General features: G+C 35.4%; 1 protein-coding gene across 3 annotated transcripts in view; it reads left to right on the plus strand.

The window, feature by feature from the left end:
• Positions 1-27,179, plus strand: part of TENM1 (teneurin transmembrane protein 1) — an 832,265-nt gene that overhangs the window by 514,433 nt on the left and 290,653 nt on the right. For 2 of the 3 annotated variants that reach the window (XM_074391609.1, XM_074391611.1), the window contains exon 9: positions 11,959-12,111. In XM_074391609.1, the coding sequence (XP_074247710.1) occupies positions 11,959-12,111 (153 nt within the window). The remainder of the gene's footprint in view (positions 1-11,958; positions 12,112-27,179) is intronic. The other variant, XM_074391610.1, reaches the window with a different exon arrangement.

Here is a 27,179-nt window from a genome sequence, read left to right on the forward strand (position 1 = left end):
GCCTCCATCCCCCTATCACCTATACCTAGCATTTCGACATTTCTCCCCACATTATCCCTCCCCACCTTCCCTCCTACTATCCCTCCCCTAGCCCACCCCCAATGGACCTCAGTGTGTGATACTCCCCTCTCTGTGTTCACATGTTCTCATTGTTCAACACCCGCCTATGAGTGAAAACATGCAGTGTTTGATTTTCCGTTCTTGTGTCAGTTTGCTGAGAATGATGGTTTCCAGGTTCATCCATGTCCCTACAACGGACAGGAACTCATAGTTTTTTATGGCTGCATAGTATTCCATGGTGTATATGTGCCACATTTTCCTTATCTAGTCTATCATCAATGGGCATTTGGATTGGTTCCAGGTCTTTGCTATTGTAAACAGTGCCGTGATGAATGTGTGTGTGCATGTGTTTTTATAATACAATGATTTATAATCCTTTGGGTATATACCCTACAGTAATGGGATTGCTGGGTCAAATGGAATTTCTATTTCTAGATCCTTGCAAAATCGCCACACTATCTTCCACAATGGTTGAACTAATTTACACTTCTACCAACAGTATAAAAGTGTTCCTATTTCTCCACATCCTCTCCAACATCTGTTGTCTCCAGATTTTTTAATGATCGCCATTCTAACTGGTGTGAGATGGTATCTCAATGTAGTTTTGATTTGCATTTCTCTAATGACCAGTGATGATGAGCATTTTTTTATATGTTTGTTGGCTTCATATATGTCTTCTTTTGAAAAGTGTCTGTTCATATCCTTTGCCCACTTTTGGATGGGTTTGCTTGTTCTTTCTTGTGAATCTGTTTTAGTTCTTTGTAGGTTCTGGATATTAGCCCTTTGTCAGATGGGTAGATTCCAAAAATTTTTTCCCATTCTGTTGGTTGCTGGTTCACTCTAATGATTCTTTTCCAGGATCCATTCAGAATAGGATATTACATTGCATCATGTTTCCCTATTTTCCTGTGGTCTGTAACAGTTTTCTGACCTAGATGACCTTGACAGTTTAGTAGCACTGGCCAGGTTGTTTTTTTTTTAATGTCCTTCAGTTTGGACTTTGCCGATATTGTGCTTATGTTTAAACTAGTGGTGTGCTTTGGGAGGGGTAGACCACAGAGATGCCATTACCATTGCCTGATATCAGCTGTCCATGCCATCATGTACATGCTATCACTGATGATTACCCAACTGAGGTAGTGTTTTCCAGGTTTCCTCACTTTAAACTTACTGGGTCCCTCCTTTCCAAACTATACTGGATTACTCTGTGGTCTTTTTGAGCTCTAACATACCATGAGTTTATTATTTTGTATACAGATTCCCTTACTTGCACAAATCAATTTGATAGAGTAGAATCCATCACCCATGATTGCATACTTGTGCTGGGTAACTCAGCTGAAAGTTTTCTTGGGACCCATTTCATACTATATAGCTATGTGAGAGTTATCAGGTATGAGTCATAAAATGAGACTCTAACTGCTTTATGCTAACCTTTATAAAAAGTGTACTCTACTAAGAAATGATGATACCTTTTAAAACCTTAGGGATGCTCTAATTTCTGGAAACCTTCTACCAAGAGAACCCAAAACCTACAACTTCCAGATCCCAGAGCCCTGATGATAGAGGAAAGAAAATTAAATAAATTTACAGCTTTAGGGAGTGCTAATGGGGATGGGAAGATAAATGGATGTCTATTGTATATTAAGTCGAGGATTTGGAATCAGGAAATTAGGTGAGGTTTTTGTTTTAACTCTACTATACAGCCGTGTGAAGATGGCACTGAAGTTCTCTCAAAGACCTGAGTTTCTCTGTATTACTCTCTCCAGAGAAACACAACTACATGATCCTCTCCAAGGATAGGAAAGTAGAGAATTCAATAAGTCAATGATTTTCTGCCTTTCTCCACTTCCAGGATGGTTTTTAAAAATGATCAATTAACGATGCTTAATGAGAATTGCTAAACTTTATTGGGCATTTAATATATGCCAGGTGTTTTTTTCTAGGTGCTTTATGTATACTGACTCATTTAGTCTTCACAACAACCTTATGGAGATATTGTTATTGTGCCCATTTTATGGTGAGGATACTGAAACAAAGAGATTAACTTACCCAAGATTACACACATTAGTTAGTAGCAAAAATGAGATTTGAACCAAAAAACCTTGGCTCCAGAGCCCTGCTCTTTATTATACAACATAATAACTCCCTCCCTTTACATAGAGTGAAAGCCCCAAGAGGGCCAGTTTTTTGTTTGTTTGTTTGTTTTTTGTAACCAAACAATAAGTGTTGTGTCCTCAGAAACCAGGCCAATGTCTAATACATAGGAACCAGCCAACAAATAATTATTGCATGAAAGGAGAAGACTTGAGGATCCAGATCATGAATAAACCCCATTTTAATAATATACATTGGTGACTCTTTCAGAAGAACACTGTCGTGGTGTCACCCTCAGAAAACCCAGAACAAACTGAGTCCTTGTAACCACCACTTTCTTCTTCTAACACCTCATCTGTTCAAATCTTATAAGGTAGATAAGAAGGTTTCATAGTTTTTCACCACTCATAGTTTTCCATCTTCTCTATCATATTGCCTGTCTTCCCAGCCTTTTATAAGCCCGCTCCTTAACATCAACTATGAATAATAAGTTAATGAAAGGGTTTTTAAAATTCTAGTATCTAACCTTTGCAGAAGGACAAACACCATGTATTTATGGCTATGATTACGTGATGCTAACTCAGGAAAGTGAGTTTCAAAACATCAGCTACCAGAGGTTGTGGATAAAAATCAATTAATACATTTCCATTTTAAAAATTTAAGTACATACAAATCAAAAGGGTAAAAGGAGGAGACAGCTATGTATTTCTATTTCTTACTCTCTATAGTCAGAAGTTTTATTTGGGTCTTTTTAAAAGAACCTGGTTACTATTGCCATTGAGTACTCAAACCAGGAAAGAGAATAGAAGAAATTTAGGAATCTAAGAAACTCCCAACACCAATTACGAAAAAGTGATTGGCAGTGATTTGGACCATAGAGAAAGGGAAAAATAGTTGAGCAGAAAATGAAGCAAAATAGAAAAGAAAAAGAAAATTTTAAAGAATTAAAAGTACTGATTCCTGTCTAAATTTATATTTTTGCTACATTATTCATTAAACTGTTTTTTAAATTTCTCCCACCATTATGCTGCTTATTCTTCCTGACTCCACAAAGCAAATAGTAATACAAAAATAAATAAGATTTGAGTTATGGAGAGTACTTATTGATGCTGTGACTTGAGATGAAACCACTAAATAATTGTGCCTGTCTGATAAGGAATACACAGATGGGCCCATTATGCAACTGCAAATGGAGATCATATATTAAACCTGTGTGTGATAAGGTAACTAACTAGACATGTTATTTATAAATATTACTGTAGTCTTGGAATGGAAAATATAAAATACATAGTAAATGAAAGTTTTAAGATAATATAATATAGAACTAGGATATTAAAATGATTTATTACTCTGATAGAATCTTCTCCAACCTGAGTATTGGATATAACTAGGACCATACTAAGGCAAAAAAAAAAAAAGCATGCTGCAATAGAGAATAATTCATTTCATATAGGAGAGGAAAAGTAGGGATTCAAACAGGCGGAGCAACAAGTGAGGTGTCCTTGTTGCCTCTGTTGTACTATCTCAATCGTTTCTTAATTGGCATTTAATTTTAATGTTTCATCGTGGCAGACTTGCAAAATATGTTTTGTTAAACAGTTCAAGTGAAAATGCCTTTTCTTTTCTTTCTTTTAATTAGTGAAGTTCTTTCTTTCAAAAGGAATTAATTCTACCTATATATGACACAACAGCTTTTCAGGCTTTCAAAAATATTTGAAAGAGACCTCAAAACCATATTGACTACATTTAAATTGCTTTGAAAAGAAACATTTAAGTATGTTTTATTTATGTTCGTGATGTAGTGCAAGCACAGATAGTATTTTTAGTATAAAATGTATATGTATAGCCCTAGGAAAAAAAAGAGAAAAGTTGAATGAAACTGCTGAGGCAATAGTAGATACCATAAATAAACTTGCATTACTTCCTTTATTTAGTTTTTGAAAAATGCTTCTCTGAAAACTAATAGTTTTCAATCCTGCATGTAATAAGGTTATTACCAGGATAAAACTCAGAGCTGAAGGTAATTTATCAAAGGGCTATAGTTCACTCATATGCCAATTTGATGTTTAATGTAATAAAAATGGGATTTATTTAAGATGGAAAGATAACCTGCTTTCTGTAATGTTGGCAGTCACTGCATTTAATTCAAGTAGCATTTATTTTTGCAGTGATATTCCTTATTGCAGAAGCATCTAGTCTCATATCATGGCAACTGAAGTATCAGTCTGGTGAAATTGCTTCCCATGGGAGTTAAGTTGAAAGCTTTAAGTCATCAGGGGTCACCATCCGGGTAATGTACTTTGTATATTTTTCAGGAAGGGAACTGTCCAACGTACAAGCAGATCTGTGGCTTTGACAAGCCTTGGAAGTAAAGTACAAAAGCTGTAGCATTCCCTAGCCTGAAGGAGCATGAAGGGAACTAGTAGGGGGAGAATGCCGACAAAAAGGGAAAACAAAGTATCTTGGAAAGTATGATATGCTTTTGTCTTGGCATACTGTAAAGTAGGACATCATCCATAATGGTCAGGACTTTATTTGTAAGATAGATTTCAAACTTTCTCAATAGATTTATTTACTGGACTTAGAAAATAATAGCCCCAAATTCTTGTGACAAATAAACATAACACCCTTAGCTGAATATGTTTGCATTTTAAGGTACAAGATGAATTCACTGAAAGCAAAGTTACCTTTGCCTTAAAAGTCTTATAATTTGAAGGTTAACTTGTATATTTATTATCAAAGCCCTATTTATTGTTAAGTATATTCGAAAATTACCAGTAAGAGAGTAGACACAAAACATCAAAAGATACATAATAACATTAAAAGGGTCCTGTCTCCTGACAGTTGCACTATAAAGATATTTCAAAAAATTTAAATACCTAAAAGGAATTCTTCCCAACACCCAAATTTTCCTTATTTAGATATTTTGCAGATAATCCTTCAGGCTACTGGATTTCAAGCTATATGCTTTGAATCTTTTGGACAGTCAAACCCTTTCAATCAAATAAATTCTGTTTTATCTATTTTATGTATTTGGGGATTGATTATATTTAATTGCTGAATGGTTCTGCTGCTTTAAAATGTTTTGAAAAGCCCAATTTTATACAGAAAACAGCAATAAAAGAGATAGAACAAAACAATGAAACTATCCATTCAGCTTAACAAAGGTTTGTTGAGCACCTGGTATTTTAAAATTAGACAATAATGAATATATTATCATTGTAAAAGATTCTAACAATACTATGAAAATGTCAAAATATCTTTTTAGTTTTCACAGCTCCCTACTCTAAATATCAGTAGTTTAGTTTGCATTTTTCAGGTCTCTTTCTATGCATTTAAATATATATGTATACACACACATATATTCTACTTAAACCAGATCATAGAATATGCATTGTTCTACAATATTTTTCATACAAATCTTAGAGCTCTTTTCATTCAGTACATGCAGGTCATCCAGTGATGTGCTGGTAAATGTTTAATAACAACCTTTCTGGCCCAGAAAGCTTTGATCTGCCACATTTGCTAATTCCCAGGATGTAAATATACCTGCCATGGCCAATTTCAACTGCCAAAGTAAAGTCAATGGAGGTGGAATTGGGAAGAGATGAGCACAGTCGACTTTTGTAAACCAGTATAAGCCAGCTCCAGCATATCACTGGAACAGTCCTTTTTCTCTCTATTTTGGGCTTTTTATTTGAAATAATTTTAGATTTACAGAAAATTTACTAATATAGCACGGAATCACTGTATTCCGGTCACTGAGCTTCTCCCAATATTAACATCTTGTACAAACATAGTACAATTACTAAAACTAAGAAATTAACGTTGGTATGAGGCTATTAACTAAACTTAGAATGTAATTCAGAGTTCTCCAGTTTGTCCACGGTCTTTTCTGTTACAGGATTCTTTCTAGATCCCCATGTTGTATTTACTTGTCATGCATCCTCAGTTTCCTCCAATCTGATAATTTCTCAGTATCAGTCCTTTTAATTCTTGCAAAGGATTTCATAGTACAGGTGTACCACTCTTCCATAGATAGATACATTGGTTGTTCTAATTTTTAACTATATTAATAAAGTCAGTATATTAATGCTATAGTGAATTTCATTGCACATGCCCCCTTTATGCCCCACATGTGATTACATCTTTAGTACAGACTCCTAGAAGTAGAATGCCTTGGTCAAGGAACATTCTCAATTTAAATTGTGGTAGATATCAAAATTGCCTTCCAAAGCTACTTTACCGCTTTATACTCCTATCAGCAATGAAGAGTACTTCCTGACTACCAATCACAGAGTTAGGTGCCAGGAACAGAAAAATGCAGAAGTCATTGTTCCTGCCTTTGGAGTGCTTAATAATGATGAGGCAGACGTGTAAACAGATATCTTTAATGTAGTATGGTAAATTATATGATAGGGTGCTAAAAGAGAAACATCATATCCCTTTGTAAAATGTTCTAGGTAGTCAAGATCATCACCACTCAATAGAAATACAATGTGAACCATATATATAATTTAAAGTTTTATAGTAGCCATGCTAAAAAAGCAAGAAGAAACAGGTGAAATTAATTTAAATAAATATTTTATTTAATCTGATATATCTAAAATATTATCATTTCAATGTGCAATCAATATAAAATTATTTATGTGACCTTCTATAATTTTTCTTTTATATCAAGTCTTCGACTCTGATTAGCCACATTTCAAATGTGCCATAGACACATGTGATGAGTGGCTACCATATTGGATAGCATAGGCCTAAGTCATTCAGCATCTATTTTCCACGTTTACTTCTGAAGCATTCCTGTGTGTGTGTGTGTGTGTGTGTGTGTGTGTGTGTGTGTGTGTGTTTTGAGTGAATATTTGCCTCTTGAAAGAGAGTGGAATGGGGAAGGATTACTGATTATAAATGTTGCTAGAGACCACCAGTCTTATTTATGAAAAACAAAGTCCAACATCCTAACAGTATGCAGAGAGAAAACTGCAGAGAGACATGGAGGTTTCTACAGAAATGTGTAAGTTAAGCAGAGCTTCTGTACATAGTCAGCCTGCCTTGAGTTCCAAGGTCACTTGATTGAATTTGGAATTGAGGACAGCCAAAACAATCCATTCATTAACTGAACTTTGCAATGAATTTATAATTTTAGAGCATGGATATTTGCAATTGGATAGAATAATAATAATAATAATTATAAAATGTACAGGGTGCAGCACCAGGGAACATTAGTTAAAAGAGCATTAGGGACTGCCATTTTTAATCTGCTGAAAATACATCATTCCTGGAATATCTGAATAGACATAAACATTCTGTCCAACCACTGAATTTCAGTGAAATGCAAATAATGGAATGGGTACTCCCTCAGAGATCTGGGTAGCATCCATCTCCATTCATTGAGTATATATATTTTTATATATGTCATAGGGAACAGTAACTTTGACCTTGCTCACGGTCAAGAGTACTTATATTACATCTACCTTAGCCAGCAGTGCTCATTTGGAGGTATATATTCTGGTATGAGATTTTAGGTTTATTACTTTCTAATTCTTATTTGTTGGTGACCAGCTTGTATAGTTGGCTAGCGTACTGAGGTAACAAGATTATGGGTCCAGTACTTATGTTTATGAATGTTCCTACCACTCTTTGCCTTTCCAACTGAGCTCACACTGGGCTCCTTAGTATTTCTCACGCACTTCATGTAAGACTTCAGGGCTTTCTATAAATTCTGGTTTGTCTGCCTGGAACGTTCTTCCACTAGATATTCATAATGGCTTCATTTCATTCCAATCTTGGTTCAAATGTTACCTCCTCCAAGAGGCCTTCTCTGACCACCCTTACCTATTTTTACCTTCATAGCACTTATAAATACCTGATGTTATCTTGTTTGTTTGTTTTTTTGTTTCTGTAACAGTTATATTCTACCTTATATTTTATATCATGTATTTTTTATTTGTCTGTCTTAACCCACTATCCTCTCATATAAGTTTGGGAGGGTAGAGGTTTTTTAATGTTGTTTGCTGTTGTAAACTCAGAAAAAAAGAACAGAGCCTGGTATAAAGTAGGCACTCAAAAAAGTATTTGTTGAATCAACATATGAATATGACTTAACATTGCCCTATTTGTTTATTACTAATTTTACCCTTATTCTAGACAGTTGGCTCATAATGTCTATTCTTGGGTTTGGGGGACTCACCTAAACAGTGTAGCTCTAAACACATAGCATAGATCTGGATGGGAATCCACTAGAAACTACGGAAGTTGTCTTTATACTGTATCTAAAGCTGTCATTCAGCCGGTGTGTACTGGTTAGACTATATTCGTTGTTTATATCTGATAGCCATTTTGGTTGGTTAGTACCTATGTTTGGAGGAAATAAAAGGCCAGTAGCCTTGCCATGATACTTGTCTGTGGTCTGTAGCAAATAATTAACTTTCATTATATATTCACACAAATATATATTACAAACAGCCTGTTCCCTAGGAAAGATATAGTAAGTTCAAAAAATTACAGAGCTTCATTGTTCTCAAAGAGTGTTCTATTAAATGTGCCAATACCTCTTTATCTGTCTTGATTGGCTGAAAGCAGTCCATTTCATTTGATGGTGAAAAATTAATCCTTACCTTATATATTTTGAAGTGAATCTCACCATACATTTTCTCACATTTTCAAATGCCCCCAGGAAACTAGTTCAACTTAAAGTAGATAAAATAGCCCCCTTAGTCTTCTAAATGAAAACTACCATGCCTTTTGTTACATATGATTCATCTAATTTCATGAAAGTAATTGAACCAAGGGAATGAAACACATTTTCAATATAGCTGCTACTATCCATCATATTGAAATTATTTAGGAGGCAGAGTAGACCAAATTTTCTGAAAAACGGAAAAATACCTCTAATTGGAACAAGTATGTTAAACCAAGCTTAGAGTCCATTGGCAAGGAAATCTCAAGGATGTCACTAATAAAGCTTTGTTAATGTGCCATACCATACCTTACTCAGAACCACTATCCTTTGAGTTAAAATTATTTCCAATAATTGCAAGAGAAATTCATCAGGCAACACTGGCCTTAATCCAATGAAAAGGGTAGAAACCAATTAAATGCTTAAAACTTTTAAGGATAAATTAGGAAGTAGGTGTAAGAAATCTCTTTAGCTTTAACTAAAAGAGGATGAATGATTTTTAAATAGGCTATCCTTCTCTGTTCTCGGTCACTAGTTCAAATATTATACATGCATGTTACACATACTATTAACCCCTTTCAGTTCATCTAAGAACACAAAGAGAAATATGAAATGGCTTATGAGCAGATTCACTCTTTTTTTTTTTTTTTTTTTTGCCTTTTGGTAGGATTTGGTTGATGTTGAAAAATGCAATGAGAAAACAGATAAGAGGTTCTACAGCTTTTTGCCCTAAGCACTGTTTTCCCCTAACATTCTCTCCCTTCAGTGACTTCATTCACTCTCACAACTTCAGCTATTGCCTCTGTATATATATGACTTTTCAGCCTTTTTCTAGCTCTAATATCCTCCAGAACGTCAAACCTCCTGTAGTTAGTATTCACTATCTGGATGGCCTGTCAGTCCCAGAAACCCAACAGCCCTAAAGGATGAATTCATTGCGTTCTTTTCATCTTTTCATCCTGTCTCAAACCACATACTCAAATAGTCATCAATCAACAAAACACAAATCTAGTACCAACTATTTGTAGCAAGTGCTAGGCTAAGAATTCTCTACTAATGGTTCCACCATTGTTTCAGTTAGGCTCAAAACCTTAACCATTTTGGATTCCTCCCTCCTTTTCCTCACATTTTTCTATGCCCTCCCCCAGCACACCACTATACACATGCGTGAATGTGTGTGTGTATACACACACACACACACACACACACAGAGAGAGAGAGAGAGAGAGAGAGAGAGAGAGAGAAAGGACTTGATGCCAAATCCCTATTGATGCCAAACACCATTTATGCAATTTCTCCTTAAGAAATCTTTGCATTCCCACTACAGATAACTGAGACACTCCTGTGACACTACTCTAATTGAGTTCTTTCCTAGATTATTGCAATGCCATCCCAATTGATTTATTTGCCAAATCTTTAGGTCTCCAATCCATTCTTCTCCACACTACTACTGGATTTATCTTTCTGCAAAGGAAGTTTTTATTATATCAGTCATTTGCCTAAAAACCTTCAATGCTCCCCACTATCGATTTAATCCTCCTAAAGAAAATTCTGATAATATCACTCATTCTCTCAAAAAATAGAAATGCTTGTATGTTGCCTAATAAATTGAACCCAAATGTATGTGTGGCACTCATTGTCCTCCACAATATGGCTCTAATCTTCCTTTCTGCCTTAACTTCCTCTACCACCAGCACATAGCTAAGCTCCAGTGAACCCCAACAACTTCTTTTGCCTCAGAGACATCCTGTACTTTACAAAGTCATATTTTGTGCAGGCCTGTCCCTGCTCCCCACCCATTGTTGTCACCTGTGAAAGCCCTACACATCCTCCAAGGTCTCTATCTACTCCCACATCTTTCAAAAATTATTCTTGATCAGCCCAACCTATTTTAATATGTTCTTCCTTTAAACCATTTCTTTTAAAACAAAAGCTTCCTTTTTCCCAGATGGCAAACGTCACACATGTTCATTGTAAAAAATATGGAAAACACAGAAATCATAAAGAAAACAATAAAAATTCTCTGTAAGCTTCCCATGCTGTTAACACGTTGCTATATATTCTTCCAAACCTTTTTTTCTCCAGACACGAACACGTGCACATATACACAAACACACACACTTCCGATCACACTATTCATAATGTTTAGGAGACTAATATTTTTCATCTGATGCCTTATGAATATTTCCCATGCCATTGCATTGTCTTCTGCAACATGATTTTTAACAGCCACATAATCTTGTATTATTTACTATCTCATCAGTTATTTGATTATTCCCCTCTTGATATTTAGATTGAGCATAACATTCTAATATTATTGTCAGATGTTACAATAGATAGCATTTGTACATTCATAGTTAATTCATAGAAATTAAATTGTTGGCTCAAAAGGTAAATCAGATTTTAAGTTCATTTGATAAATGGTGTCACATTGCCCTCCAAAAAGGTCACTGTATTTTTATACTGTCATCGGGAGTGTATGAGAGTGCCCATCTTCCTGCACAGTGACTAACACGGAGTACTTTTTAATCTTCTGATAGCAGTTTGAACCTGTGTTATATCAATCATTCTGCATAAGATTATTTTATCCTGGTGCTGCTACCAAATCCCACCCTAATAAGCATCTAGATATTACCACCAGCAGCAACTATCATAGGGCTTTTTACATACTAGGCATTCAGGAAATATTTGCTGAACTGAGTCGAATTAGAGCCATAGAGAAGATCTTCCATGTTCTCATGATAGTCTGTCCACCATTACTCTGTAATAGTTTCCATATGGAAACCAGTGTTACGTGACTAAGAGAAATGGAAAAGCAAAGGGTCACAGCAGTGAGAGGCTAAGTCTAATTGTACTATAGTTGATACTAATTTCTAATCTTATTATTGGGATAGGTTTGGCCTCAAAATGTTAACAACAGCTACTTTAACAACTGTTAGTACCCATATGTGTGTCGTAGTATGCAAGTAGCTACATGTATGATGTATAAGCATAGATTCCCAGTTGCTCGGACTAACTAAAAGAAAACTATTCATAAAATTTTTAGGTGCAAAGGGATACCTAGCTTGGAGATCATCTAAATGAGTCTGGAATAAGTTAATGTATGGCTTGTTCTCTTGCAGCAGTACATTTGTTCGGCCTGACATGGCAGTTGCAACCAGTTGAAGGAGAGCTGTATGCAAATGGAGTTAGCAAAGGGAACAGAGGCACCGAGTCCATGGACACTACTTACTCTCCAATTGGAGGAAAAGTTTCTGATAAATCAGAGAAAAAAGGTACAGTGATCAAAATGATTGGTTGACTGTTGATTACTTTTCTTCTAATTTGGTGATTAGGACCATATCTGGGATGGTTTCACTTCACATTAAATTTCCTGATCACTTGAAAGAAGTCCTCTACATAGACAGAATAAATGCATGTAAATATCTTGTGAAAGTAAATTTTCCTTGTCTCCAGTGCCTTGAGTATAAACCAATTAAACTTTTCAAATATGTTGGCAATTTTGAAAATAGATAAATATTTACAGAATAGAGGCTTCAATACATTGGAAATTGCATTTCGCATATAACTACCCTAAAGCAATGAGGAATTTTGATTAAGTTCTCTGTGTCCAAGCCTATCATTTATATATAACATTTTACAAAGGGTATATGGAAATTTCTTCTGTTTGTAATAAGAAAAAGCTTTTTCTGCTTAATGTAAAGGTGAATGTTTATGTCAAAGTTGGATAACATGATTTTTTTCTAGTTGGGGAACATGAATTCTTCCTAGTTGGGAGAAAGAAAAAAAAAATCTCTTTGAGTCCTGAACTGTTAAGTTTAACCAACATGAGTTTGAATTACCTGACTTATTTATAATAAATGTCACAGTACCAGCACTCCCAACATCTTATTCACACTGAATGATCTTAGTCTTAACATACAAGCAGTGAAAGTAGCTGGAAGTTCATATTTTTATTGAAATAGGATTCAGTACAGAGGGACTTGATCCATCTAAAATTTCAAGAGGTCAATTTAAAAAGTAGAAATTGAGAATAATATGTATAGCCAGCAATATCCTGGGTAATTTTAGGAGATCAAAAATAAATAAATGAATGAGTGACCCAAACCTTACCTCCAAGTAGCTTTCAATTTTATACAGGTGATAACGTAATCTTATTTTGGTTCATTAGTTGCAACTAAGATATCATTTTTTAATAGAGTAGTTATTTGGGTTAGTACTCTTCCCTTGTGCTTTTAATTCCTTTGGTGGTTGGGGGGTTGTTTGTGGGTTTTGTTTCATTTTGTTTTTGTTTGTTTTTGAATAGGTAACTTTAATCCATGCTTAAGTAAAAATTAATACTTAGAGTTCAGGAAAACATTATGGTTTGATCTGGTTTTCAATTGGTGATGCAGCTTGCTGTATGTTCTCATTTGAAAATACTTGTTTCTAGCCTGGACTGACCTTTCTCACTTTTTCACTGTTACTCCTGAGAGCTGAGGAGAGTAGATGGGTCAGAGGTAGCAGAGGAAAATGTCTGCCACTCTTACTTCTCAGACTTTTCTTTCTTATCTCCCTTACCTGCTTTTTCTCCCTTACCACCTTGTCTACTAGTTTATGCCTTTATATCTGAAGGTAGAAGAGCTATCATTTGGTATTATCCGCCTAGAGTTTCTTGCCATTCGCACTAAAAATAAGAATTATCTGTCTGAGGAAAATGAAACAGGCAAGATAACAAGTCATGACATAGTTGTAATTAGAGTATATTTGATTTTATATTCTAATTTAGATCTCTTACAATTCCCTTCCATAAAGTAAGCTGATGATGATAGCTAAAATTAATTTAAAATTACCGTGTGTCCAGAATTGTTCCAGATACTTTACATGGATTATATCATGAAGGTCACATTTTGGTCCCTGTTGTCCAAATGAGAAACAGAGGCACAGAGAGGTTAAGTAACTTGCGCAGTGTCACAGAGCTAGTAAGTGGTAGTCTGATTCCAGAGTCCAGTCTCTTAACTTCTACACTGTACTAAAATCCTCATATGGAACATCTGTGAAGACCACAAATAACTTTTTACGCAATTAAAGCAAAGCCCCAGAGTCTACTCATGATAGATTTTAGAGAAATTCTAGTCACCTATATTTTTAATATGTTGTGACAAGTTTCATAAATGAAAAATGCTTTAAGTTTCTGTTCAATTATAACAACAAACAGAGCAAACCGACTTCAATTTAATACTTTATTAAGGAAAATCATTATGGGTTGATGCCTCATATACAAAGTTGTTAGCTTAACCTGACTTTTTATGGAAGCCTGAACAAAACCTTTAACTATAACTGCACGTCATGGCTCTGCTATATTAGGTCTTTACTGCATATTACTTATTGAGTAAAAACTTAGCTCCTTTCTTTTTACTGCCAGGTGCATACTAATCCAAACCTTGCAGAAGATGTAATACAGCAGAAGGGTATTTTCAAATATTCAGTTGTATCCTTTTATGATTTTCTACATAACACACATCCCATAAATACAGCTCTAGAAGCTTGTCTTGATACTGTATGCACTAAAATATGAAACTGACAACCAGACCATTCTTTCTAAATTTTTTTCTCTTCTCTCCTAGAAGATTGGGCATTGTAGCACTGTGGTTAAAAGCCTGGATTCTGGAGTCAGAGAGACCTGGCTTTGAATACTAACTGTACTATCATTGTCTCTCCAACCTCACATAATTGACACAACCTCGCCCAGCCAGTGCCCTTATCTGTAACATAAGAGTGATAATAATAGTACCTGTCTCATATGGTCATAGTAAGGAGTAAATTATACAATTGATATAAAGCATATAACAAAGTCCCTGCCACATTGCCTAATTTAGCAGCAGTTATTTTTGGACCAAAAGATTGAAAAATCGCCTTGAGGTTTTTGAACTTCAGCGACATTCCGTTAGGTGCTATAGAACCTGCTTTCAAACTAGTGTGAACTTTGTACTGAATGATGACATCCTTGAGATTGAAATGTTTTCTATCTTTAAAGTTTGGTCTCTGCTTACCAATCTAAAATCTATTATTTTTAAACTATTATCACTATCATCATCAGATAATGGATAAGTAGAATGGCACCTTTTTTTATTGCATTTTAGGTTTTGGGGTACATGTGAAGAACATGCAAGATTGTTGCATAGGTACACACATGGCAGTGTGGTTTGCTGCCTTCCATCCCCTCGCCTTTATCTGTCATTTCTCCCCATGCTCTCTCTTCCCACCTCCCCACCCCCCTGTCCTTTCCCCATTTCCCCGCAACGGACCCCAGTGTGTAGTGCTCCCCTCCCTGTGTCCATGTGTTCTCATTGTTCAACACCTGCCTATGAGTGAGAACATGGGGTGTTTGATTTTCTGCTCTTGTGTCAGTTTGCTGAGAATGATGGTTTCCAGGTTCATCCATGTCCCTACAAAGGACGTGAACTCATCGTTTTTGATGGCTGCGTAATATTCCATGGTATATATGTACCACATTTTCCCTATCCAGTCTATCATCGTTGGGCATTTGGGTTGGTTCCAGGTCTTTGCTATTGTAAACAGTGCTGCAATGAACATTCGTGTGCATGTGTCCTTATAGTAGAATGATTTATAATCCTTTGGATATATACCCAGTAGTGGGATTGCTGGGTCAAATGGGATTTCTATTTTTAGGTCATTGAGGAATCGCCACACTGTCTTCCACAGTGGTTGAATTAATTTACATTCCTATTTCTCCACATCCTCTCCAGCATCTGTTGTTTCCCGATTTTTTAATGATCGCCATTCTAACTGGTGTGAGATGGTATCTCAATGTGGTGTTGATTTGCATTTCTCTGATGACCAGTGATGATGAGCATTTTTTCATGTTTGTTGGCCTCCTGTATCATCTGACAAGGGGCTGATATCCAGAATTTACAAAGAACTAAAAGAGATCTACAAGAAAAAAACAAACAAGCCCATTCAAAAATGGGTGAAGGATATGAACAGATACTTTACAAAAGAATGGCACCTTTTAAAGAAGCATCAAATTCTACTGGCATTGGTTTCCCATTAACAGTTGTTGTGTATATATGCTTCTCATGAGAAAATAGAATTTCCTCACCACTTAGTTATCCAAATGAAAGAAAAAGAGTATTTGATTATAGACATTTAGTATGCTAAAAAATTGATGAACATGCTAGAATTTCAGTAAGCAGATATAAGTCACAACCACATCCTGTAATCTACGAGAAAAATCTTAGTTTTCATTTTTAAATAAATATTTATAAAATTGAAAGTATTGTACCACAACAGTCCCTCACTACATTAGAAGCTTACAAACTAGTCATAACTATTTAACCAGTAAACATTATGTAACACCTGCTTTAAACAGAGCAGAGGATCTAAACAAATAAAAGATTTATTCCTAGACCTGAGTTATGTAATGTCTAATAATAAAATTAAAAATAACTACCATGTAACTTATCAACAAATATAGAATGTTAAAATCTTAAAGATTATCAAATCCAACATCCTTATTTAGAAATGAAGAAAATTAGGTCCAGAAAACTTGAAATCACACAGAAAGAGCTGGGACTAGAAGAGAGGATGCTTAGTTTCATGTTTTGTATTTTTCACCTGTTACTGTAATAGTATAAGACAAACTAAATATATAAATTTCTGAAAAGGTTTTCAATAAGGAATTATCACAGAGAAAAACTGAACAAGTAAAGAAATTGACTTCATTTAAGCTATTGCAATAGAAAGGTTTTGTCTTGGTCTTATATAAGAAGGGGTAGATACATGTGAGATGATTTACTGGTGGAATTGTGTTGCAATCAGGGGAAGTATCAGTTAGCTGAACAGGAAATGTGTATCTCCTTGTCTAAATTGTTTATGAGACAAAGAACGGGAAATTGGAGTTTCTATATCTGGTCTTACAGTGGGTTCAGGCCATAGGGGAAAAGGCTGTTTGCCCTGTTCAGGGGTGGGATTATAGGTGAGTCTTAGGGGCATCATGGGAAAGAAGGGACAAAGTTTAATCTTAAGTCATTTAGAGAAGGATGTTCTATATGTGTTTGGGCTTTTCTTTGCTTGTTGCCATTGTTATGTTTTGTTTTGTTTTTTTGCATAAGCCATTTCCCAGGACACAAAAAAGTGGCAGAATTTCAGAAAACAAAAGGTTGGGGAATTTCTTAAGCAACGTTGTTTTCCAGGTACATTGGGGCTCAGGTAAAGTCCCATATTGTCAGTACTGTAGCAATATAAATGAAGAAGAAATTTATTGGGTAGTGGAAGATACTCAATTCCTGCAGGTTGGATGCCAAAATAGAACACTGGGAACAAAGAAGAATGGGTGAGGAGAGAGAGAACTAAAGAATGCTAAAAGCAGGCTTTATCTCCATTACAATTTTGCAAAAGTTGGCCTTGGAGGAAAGTGGCATTTCTTTTAAATTGATCCCGCACGATCTATCTCCACAAAGTTGAAAAAAAAAATGACATTTTTCTAGTCAGTGTCTGCTGAATATACGACCATGTAAACAAAATACAGCTGATTGATATGACACAATTTATAGCCTGTCATGAAGATGCTTTAGCCAAGACCACATAGTGACGATAGTCTCACCTCTCTGGGCTCCAGTTTCTCATCTGAAAAATAAGGGAGTTGGCTTTCAACCCTTTCTAGGGGCAGGGAAGAGGGGGTGGTGAGTGGATAGTGAAACTCTTTTTATAAATGAAATCTTACCCAGAAATTACAAATTTAAATAGAAAACAGATAAAAGCCAAGTTTCTCCAGATACGGTGAGGGAAGGGGGCAGATTCCTGGCAAAACTCCCATTCCCTTCCTCTTTGCTTTCTTTGCCCTTTATCCTCTCAGCAGCTGCTAAGGCTTTGACCAAACACAAGGCTAATTTATCTCTAAGATCCCTTTCAGCTGTATACACTATGAGTTAGTGCATTCAAATTCTGCGGTTAAGGAAGAACAATGAGCCAATACGAGTAAAAGTGGACCAATCTTTGCAGAAGGGATATACTTCTGGAAAGAGGTGAAATGTATGTCTATAAAGTTAGTAAACCGCATTTGCCATTTAAAGTATTGCAGGGAATTCTGTTGTAATTCAAACAATTAATTCCCAGTTTTCTACCTTATAAGTTTGGAGCTTTGACATGCATATAACACTAACAGCTTGCACTTAGAGAACATTTACAATTTTAAAATATTTTAATGTCTTTTAGCCACATAATAGTTTTCTTCTGCGGCAGCTATTGCTACCTGTTTTTTGCTAGTTGTTGTTTTTGTTTTGTTTTGTTTTGTTTTGTTTGAGACAGTTTCACTCTTGTTGCCCAGGCTGGAGTGCAATAGCGCAATCTCAGCTCACGGTAACCTCCGCCTCCCAGGTTCAAGCGATTCTCCTGACCCAGCCTCCCAAGGAGCTGGGATTACAGGCATGCACTACCGCGCCCGGCTAATTTTGTATTTTTTTCTTTCAGTAGAGACAGGGTTTCTCCATGTTGGTCAGGCTGGTCTCAAACTCCGGACCTCAGGTGATCTGCCCGCCTGGGTCTCCCAAAGTGCTGGGATTACAGGAGTGAGCCATTGTGTCGGCCTTCTTACCCGTTGTTTTATAGTTGAAAAGGAAAACACAAGAAAGTTAAGTGACTTGCCTTGCTCAATAGACATAACTAAAGGCAGAGCTGAGACTGTGATCCAGTTTCTCCTTACTGTTAGCTCAGCACCCTTCCTTGAGCCTTTTCTTTCCTTTTTCAAAAAAATTCCTTTCTCAAGGCCAGTTTGTTTAAATAATGGCTCTCTTGATTAAAATTTTGAATGCATTCAGTTCAAATACTGTACTCTTCCTTAAGAGTACTTGGCAAATCTTATATTTCACAGTCCTTTCAGTGAGCACTCTCCCTCTTCCACAAAGCAAAAGATACACACGCAGACACACCACAGATACTCTTGGGAATTGAAAACTAAATTACAGTGCAAAATGTACCATTTACACCACCTTTAATTGTGAAACTCTCCAGAAGGAGTTTTTTTGTTTGTTTGTTTGTTTTTTTTAAATTCACATGGCTGTTTTTATTTAACACATTAGGGAGAAAGAGATGAAGTGAATGTGGCAAATGTTACCCATGGGAAAATCTTAACGAAGGGCATAATGCGAGGCCACTGTAATACTCTTGCAACTTTAGCAAAGGTTTTCTATTTTGCGTATTTGTTTATTTATAATTTTATTTATTTTTAATTTTTGCTGAGACGGGGCTCAATATGTTGCCTAGCCTGGCCTTGAGCTCCTGGCCTTAAATAATCCTCCTGCCTTGGCTTCCCAAAGTGCTGGGATTGCAGGCCTGAGCCACCGTGCCCTGGGCAACATGGCAACGTGTGTGTGTGTGTGTGTGTGTGTGTGTATTTTGCTTTTTTTTTTTTTTTTTTGCTTTGCTATATTTGCAGCATACGTACCTTGGAACATTTTGCGCAATGAAAATTGTGGACCTGAAATAACAAGATAAATTCTATTTTACTTAAGGTTTTGCAGATATTTATTGCACAGACTCAGTTAGTAGATAAAGGTTTATTATGTGGTATCAAACTTAAAACCTCCACCAACCCCACCCAGGTAATCATCGTGCATTTAGATGGAACACAGTCCTGCAGTATAATGGTTCTGCAATATTGGTTCATAGGACATGTGGATATTCAGCTGCCCTTTGAATCAACCCATAGTTTCAGTATCTTTTACTTAAAGGATATTACAGCCCAAGACATTGAGGTAGAATTGGGAATAATTCATACAAGCACAACAAACCACATGAATAAAATAGTAGTAATGCACTAACAAAGACAACAATGTTGGGAGTGTAACAGTATTATTTTTAAAGATTGATGGCAAATTACAGTAAATGTTTCGTATAATGTTATATAGATGTTTCCCTAACATAAGGTTTCAGAGGGCCCAGCTAGAGTGCTGCAGCTTGTTTTCAACTATATTAAATCACTTTATCAATATACTTCAGTTTTAACAAAAGCTTTCCTAAAGCATACTGGAGACTTGACTTCTAAAACAGATTTATGGAAAGGATTCCCTACGCTAAAAGACAAACATACTTATTGCATAAAACATTCACGTTAAATGTCCTTGACCAAATATGTCTAATGTTTCAGTCTTGTTTCATTTTAATCCTCATTTTACTTAAAAAAAAAAAAAAAAAAAACTAATACACACCTTTCCTGTGATGCAATAAGAAATAAGTCTGTCTTATGATCCCTCTAGTCTAATGGTCTGCATCTGACAGGGTCACTAAGTTGTATGCTGTAGAATTCCATATTTATCCTCCTGGACTAGTCTTCCCAAAGCTAAGGGATCTTCCATTTTTACATTTTAGTTGTGTGAAGGAAGTAGTCCATTGTAGAAGTTTATCAGCCGTGTGTGTGTGTGTGTGTGTGTGTGTGTGTGTGTATTTTTTTTTTTTTTTTTTTTTGAGAGGGAGTCTTGCTCTGTCACTCAGGCTGGAGTGCAGTGCCATGATCTCGGCTCACTGCAAACTCCACCTCGCAGGTTCAAACAATTCTTCTGCTTCAGCCTCCCAAGTAGCTGGGATTACAGGTGCTCACCACCATACCCGGCTAATTTTTGTATTTTTAGTAGAGATGGGCTTTCACTATGTTGGCCAGGATGGTCTCGAACTCCTGACCTTAGGTGATCTGCCTGTCTCAGCCTCCCAAAGTGCTGGGATTCCAGGCATAAGCCAATGTACCCGGCCAGCCATGTGTATATTTAATTCTGTTGAGTATCCATTTATATCTTTGAACCTGTATTACTTTTCAAGGAAGTTCAAACATCTACTAGCTTTTTTGTGTGTAGTCCAATGTAATTCTAGTTACTTGAAGTTTACTCTTGAATATGAAGTTTTAGAGTTCCAGAATTTAATGCACAAATCTGCATTTTTCCTGTGTGTAACTTTTGTAATCTCCTAGATAATAATCACATAATTCTTTTTTAGCCTCCACATGTCTAATATTAAGAGCCCTTGCGTTGACTTCTGTATTCTTCTTGTAGCTTCTATTTTTCCCTTCGTCATTTTAATGGTCATTTTGTATTCATTATAATTATACTGGAAAGGTCAGCCATAACTCTACACAGATGCCATCGTCTCTTCTTGGTTCTAGGAAAGGGAAGAATAACAGTTAAAAAGTTGGGTTGAAAGAGAAATGATACCTGACCACCTCAAATGCTAGATTAAACTAATAACAAGGGAAGAAAAATGAAATTCTTAGTATTCAGAAACATAGAAGCTCGTGATTTTTAATCCTATATGAGCCAAGCTGCTACTTTACCTGTACTAAGTACCATGGAAAGCTAACAAATAAAGCAGAAGACGTAGTGCTTGCCCTTGAGTAGATTCCTATTACATAGGAGAGCTGGAAGAAAAATGCATACATACACATACAATACAAACAACATGCAACAAACTTGTACAGAAATAAGAATAAGATGTTTAGGTGGCTAAGGCTTAAAAGAAAGAAGATGGAAATCTGACTGTTTGTAGTTTGAGCCAGACCTTGGAAAACAAGAAAAATTACTCCTAGTGATATTGAGGAGTACATATTTAGGAGAATGGAATAATTGAGTAGTAAGGGGGAAATGCAGATGGTCATAGCCTAGGTGGTAAGTGGGTAATGAAGCAAAGAGGCAGCTGATAGAAACAGTTCAGCAAGAAGAGGGAGATAAACAATATGATAATTAGACAAAAGGGCAGTTGGATCATGTTATTTGCTTTTTTAAAAAAATGTTTAAGAGAGACTTTTTTTTTTTTTTTTTTTGAGATGGCCTTTTGCCCTGTCGCCCAGGTTGGAGTGCAATGGCGCAATCTCAGCTCACTGCAACCTCTGCCTCCCTGGTTCAAGCGATTCTCCTGCCTCAGCCTCCCAAGTAGCTGGGATTACAGGTGCACACCACCATGCCTGGCTAATTTTTTGTATCTTTCATAGAGACAGGGGTTTCACCATGTTGGCCAGGCTGGTCTTGAACTCCTTGTGATCCACCTGCCTCGGCCTTCCAAGGTGCTGGGATTACAGGCGTGAGCCACCATGAGAGACTTGTGTGTGTTTGAAGACAAACAATAAGAAGCCAATAGAGAGGGAGACACAGAATATGAGTACGATAAAAGATTGAGAAGGGACCAAAGTCCCAGCAGAGGCAGGAGAGAAGAGGAGGGAAAAGCCTTAGAGATAAAGTGGACATCAAATTCTACAGCATACTGAGTATGAAAGAGGTATTTTGATATTTTAATAATGAGATAGAAGCTGAAAAACAGGACACAGTAAGTGTGGTAGCATCTACTACTATATTATTATTATTACTTATTACTCTCTGCCATGAGTTTTGTCTGTGAGAAGTTTTAATTCATATAATTGAAGATTTTCTGCATGCCTAAAAGGTAGAAATCAAAGGCTATAGCAGTATGGCAAGTTCTGAGCACTGGTGCCTATGCTTCTCTTTCTGGAGGCCTAGTACAACATGTGTCATCTCCTCATTACTCTCAACTATGTGATAGGTAGTTCATCATATAGTTGTTTTATAAAATGCCCAGTAAGTAGTTGTCTAAAATGTAGACAGACATGAATGTTCTATCCTCTGGGGACTTACATTCTAAAATAAAGAAGGGGTAACTGGATTAACTGAGCTATAATCAGCCATCCTGCCACCATCCGAAGATAAGAAGGATGTGATCATAATAACTGAAATATAACAGTATCTAACATTGTAGTAAATACAGAAAATGGGCATCCCTGATGTGTACTACCAATCACACATTGTAAAATACTGGCCAGGGGATAGTTCAGCTTCTAGGTCGCAAGTAACATTCTAAAACCACTTGAAAATACATAAAAACTCTTGTGACAGTACACAATGGTTTGTGTGTATATGCTATGCCAATTCACACTAACTGTATTTTTGTGACAGCTTTATTGAAATGTAGATTATATAGCATAATATAATTGGGCGCTAATTTAAAGTGCACTTTTCCATGATCTTTAGTGTATCCAGAGTTGTGTAGCAATCACCAATATTTAATTCTAGAACATTTTCATCACATCAAAAAGAAACCTCATAGCCATTGGTCATCACTCCATAGCCCCACCTCTCCGCAACCCCTGACAACCACTAATCTACTGCTTGTCTCTATAGATTTGCCTATTTCTATAGTTCATATGAATAGAATCATATAATATGTAGCAATGTATCAATACTTCATTTTTATGGCCGAATAATATTCCATAGTATGGGTATACCAAATTTTGTTTCTCCATTGATTAGTTGAAAGAGCTTTTGTGGATTTTTACTTTGGGGCTATTGTGAATAATGATTCTATGAAAATTCACGTATAAGTTTTTATTAGAAAACCTGTTTTTAATTCTTTGGAGTATACACCAAGTTGTGGAATGACTGGTTCATATGGTAATTCTGTGTTTAACATTCTATATTTAACAGTTCTTCAACAGATGAACTGTTTTTCAAAGCGGCTGCACCATTTTACATTCCCACCAGCAATGTATGAGAATGTTAGTTCTCCACATCCTTATACTTGTTATTGTCTGTTGTTTTTATTTTAGCCATCCTAATGTGCGTAAAGTGGTATCTCACTGTGGTTTTTATTTGCATATCCCTGATGACTAATGGTGCTAAGCTTCATTTACTGTTCTTATTGGTCATTAGTCTGTCTTCTCTGGAGAAATGTCTATTCAGATCGTTTGCTCTTTTTTCAATTACTTAACTTTTTATCGTTGCATTGTAACCCTCCTTAATATAGCATAGATACAAGTCCTTTATCCAATATATTATTTGCAAATGTTTTCTCCCATTCTGTGGGCTGCTTTTCCATTTTCTTGATAGTGTCTTTTAAAGCACAAAAGTTTTTAATTTTGACGAAATCCAATTTACCTATTTTTCTTTGTTATTTGTGATTTGATGTCATGTCTGAGAAACTGCTGACAAATCCGAGGTGACAAAGATTTATACCTGTATTTTTATCTGAGAAATTATACAGTTTTATCCCTTACATTTAGGCATTTGATCCATTTTGAGTTGTTTATTTGTATATGATATGAGGGAGGGGGTTGAAGTTTATTCTTAAGCATGTGGATATCCAGTTGTTTCGTGTGTGTGTGTGTGTGTGTGTGTGTGTGTGTGTGTGTGTGTGTAATTTGTTGAAAATATTATTATTTCCACCATTGAATTGTCTTGGTGATCTTGCTGAAAATCAGTTGACCATAAGTGTGAGGTTTCATTTCTAGATTCTCGATTGTATTCCATCGATCTATATATCTATCCTAATGCCAGTACTCATTATCTTGATTAGTGGAGGTTCATAATATGTTTTGTAATCAGGAAGTGTGAGGACTCCAACTTTGTTCTTTTTACATTGTTTTAGTTATTTTGCGTCCCTTGCATTTCCATATTAATTTTAGCATCAGCTTGTCTATTTCCGAAAAAGAAAAATGATAGTTGGAATTTTAACAGGAATTGCATTGAATCTGTAAATCAATTTGGGAAGTACTGCCATCTTAACAATAATAAGTCTTTTGTTCCATGAGCACAGATATCTTTCCATTTATTTAGGAAATCTTTAATTTCTTTCAATTATATCTTGTAGTTTCTCAGTATACAATTCTCACAGTTTCTTTTATTGAATTATTTCTAAGTATTTTATTCTTTTTAATGATATTATAAATGGACATTCTCTTCTTAATTTCATTTTGGAGTTTTCATTAAATATAGTCATATTTATTCACAAATTTTTGAATTTTTTGCAATTGGAAATATTTTCTTTCAAGAGGTATTTTATTCTGCCTTGACCCATGAGTCTGAGTAAATGTTTGAATATGTAACCATTTGATGACACATTTATGCTTTATATCAACTTTAGTTTTCACCAAGAAAATTCAAAGTAATTCGCTACTTCATGTACCCATTGATAATCTGTACACAGAAACTTCTACAAACATAATTTGTATTACACCACATGAGACTGTATAGCAAGTCACAAGAGCCTTCTTAAATTTGGAAACTCATTTTTCTGAATGCTACCTAATGGTCAATAGACCACACCAGAAGAACTGTGAAACTTTAAAGTTTTTTGGGAATGTGGAAGTTTTTATAACAAAATTTAAAGAAATCCTTCTAAATAGAGAATTATGTCTTTGAAATGATATATGTCCAAAAACAGATATACAGAGTCAAAAATGCAACTTAAAATAAGTCCTTTAAGGATAAGATTTAGCAATGCCATTTCACTTCTACCTGAGAAGATGTAAGCAATAATAAATAAGCTACTACACTGGTATCTGTAGTCCTTTGATATTTAGACGTAATTGTTTACCCTTATACAAGTAATGTGTTTCTCAATTGTAAGATTTGTTAATTAGCTTTTCTACACAGTGAGCTATCTATTATCAGTGTCAGTGAGATAGGAGGATTTTACTTATAAACATATTTTACTCACAGTTAATTATCAAGGCCTATGTGTGTAAATAGTTATAATTCTTACTCTCACCAGTAAATTCTTGACATCTACTTAGACATTTAATAAAAACAATTATAAGATGAACTACCTGTCACATAGTTGAGAGTAATGAAAAAGTTGTACATTTTGACTAAAACGTCAAAATATATTACCAAAATTACTATCAACAAAAAATTATCAATATTACTATTTTATTAATTGATCCAAGCAGTATTTACCAATTTCCCACTAGGTACAAGCTTCATTCTTCCTTTTCTTTTTCTCTTGACTACTCTTGGGTAATATAATGGATACAAAAAGCATGTGTAATACATAATTGAGAAAATCTACCCCTGAAAATTTGAGAGTTGAATACATATTTTTCTTTAATAGCTCACATAAGGAAAATTACATTAAGCTACACAGATAGACAGTAGCTTTCTACTTACCTTTTAGATGGCTTCTGCTACATCCCTTTGATCTCTTTACAGCATTTAATCACAGGGAAAAGGTTAGTTCCACCTCCCATTTTGCTCCAAGCACTGCTAATCTAAATTTGCAAAGACTTGTTACTGTTAAACAAATATTATATTTAAAGGAACATAAAGAAGATGATACTAATGAGACACACATTAGGTCTAATTTGCCTGAAAAACACACCAATATCTTTTAAAATTTTTGAAAATGTTATAAAGTGAAGTAAAGGACAAATATGCTCTTAATGCTGGACAACATAGCTTAGATACTTCATGAAACTTACAGATGTCTTTAAAATACAATTCTGTTTCCTGTTATGGACTATACCATAGCCTTTAATTTAGTCATTTTTACCTTAAAACTTAATGGCAGAATCTTTTTAATGACCATGAGTCAGTATCTTCTACCAATATTGCATAGGCTCATAGAATGCAGCATGTCTAGCTATATTAAATAGAAAACATAAATACACACATATAACATATATGCAGTATATAGTTATTTACCTCCTATTTTATATGGACAATGTTATTAATAATCATGTAATTAGTAATCAAGCATATGTCTGAGTTTAGATATAATGGAATCTTGATTTAGGTGATACAGCCACTGCACACATTGTCTGCCGTCAATTCCAGGCCTCTTTTTTTTTTTTTTCACCTTCCAAGTATCTTGACCTTTGCTTTTTGAACTAAGTTGCCATCACTTAGTGTGCCCTCCTTCAACAAAGCCTGTCTACTATTGATTTTTCCTGCTCAGCAGTTGATGCCTGTGTTGCAACCTATAAAGAGAGTGTTTAGCTCAAACTAAATTGGTAGATATTGGTGAGACTGTGATAAATACAGTACTGCACAGCTTGATATGATCTGTGGCTCTCTGCATTTAATCTCAAATTTGTGCCAGGAAGTATTCTCTAACTGGAGAATATGGTCTTCCTAGGTTTTCCAATATGCTTTAATATAATAAGTGATTAAATGCCAATTAGAACATGCATATTACCAAAAAATCCTGTACATTAATGTTACATTCTATCTCTGCTGCTGACAATTTGCAAACAAAGGATCAAAGTCAATGTTAAGTTTGCCCAATTATATTCCATTTACCTATGTTAATACTGAATTTTGGGGGGGAAATCCTATTTTGTATTGTTTTTCTACATTTAATTTCCTTCTCTTTAGTTTGCCCCACATTTTGGCTACATTAAGAAAAATTGTGAAATGATAAATGTGTTCATAGTTATTATATTATAATCTATAACAAATTTTGAGAAATGATAAAATGGAGCACAGGCTATTTAGTGGTGTAGATCGCTTACAGGGAGATATCTTCCTTTCTGATGCACGAAACTCTAAAAGATCAGAGGCTGAGAAATTTTCCA

The sequence above is a fragment of the Saimiri boliviensis genome, chromosome X (genome assembly GCF_048565385.1).
Source record: "Saimiri boliviensis isolate mSaiBol1 chromosome X, mSaiBol1.pri, whole genome shotgun sequence".
NCBI lineage: Eukaryota > Metazoa > Chordata > Mammalia > Primates > Cebidae > Saimiri > Saimiri boliviensis.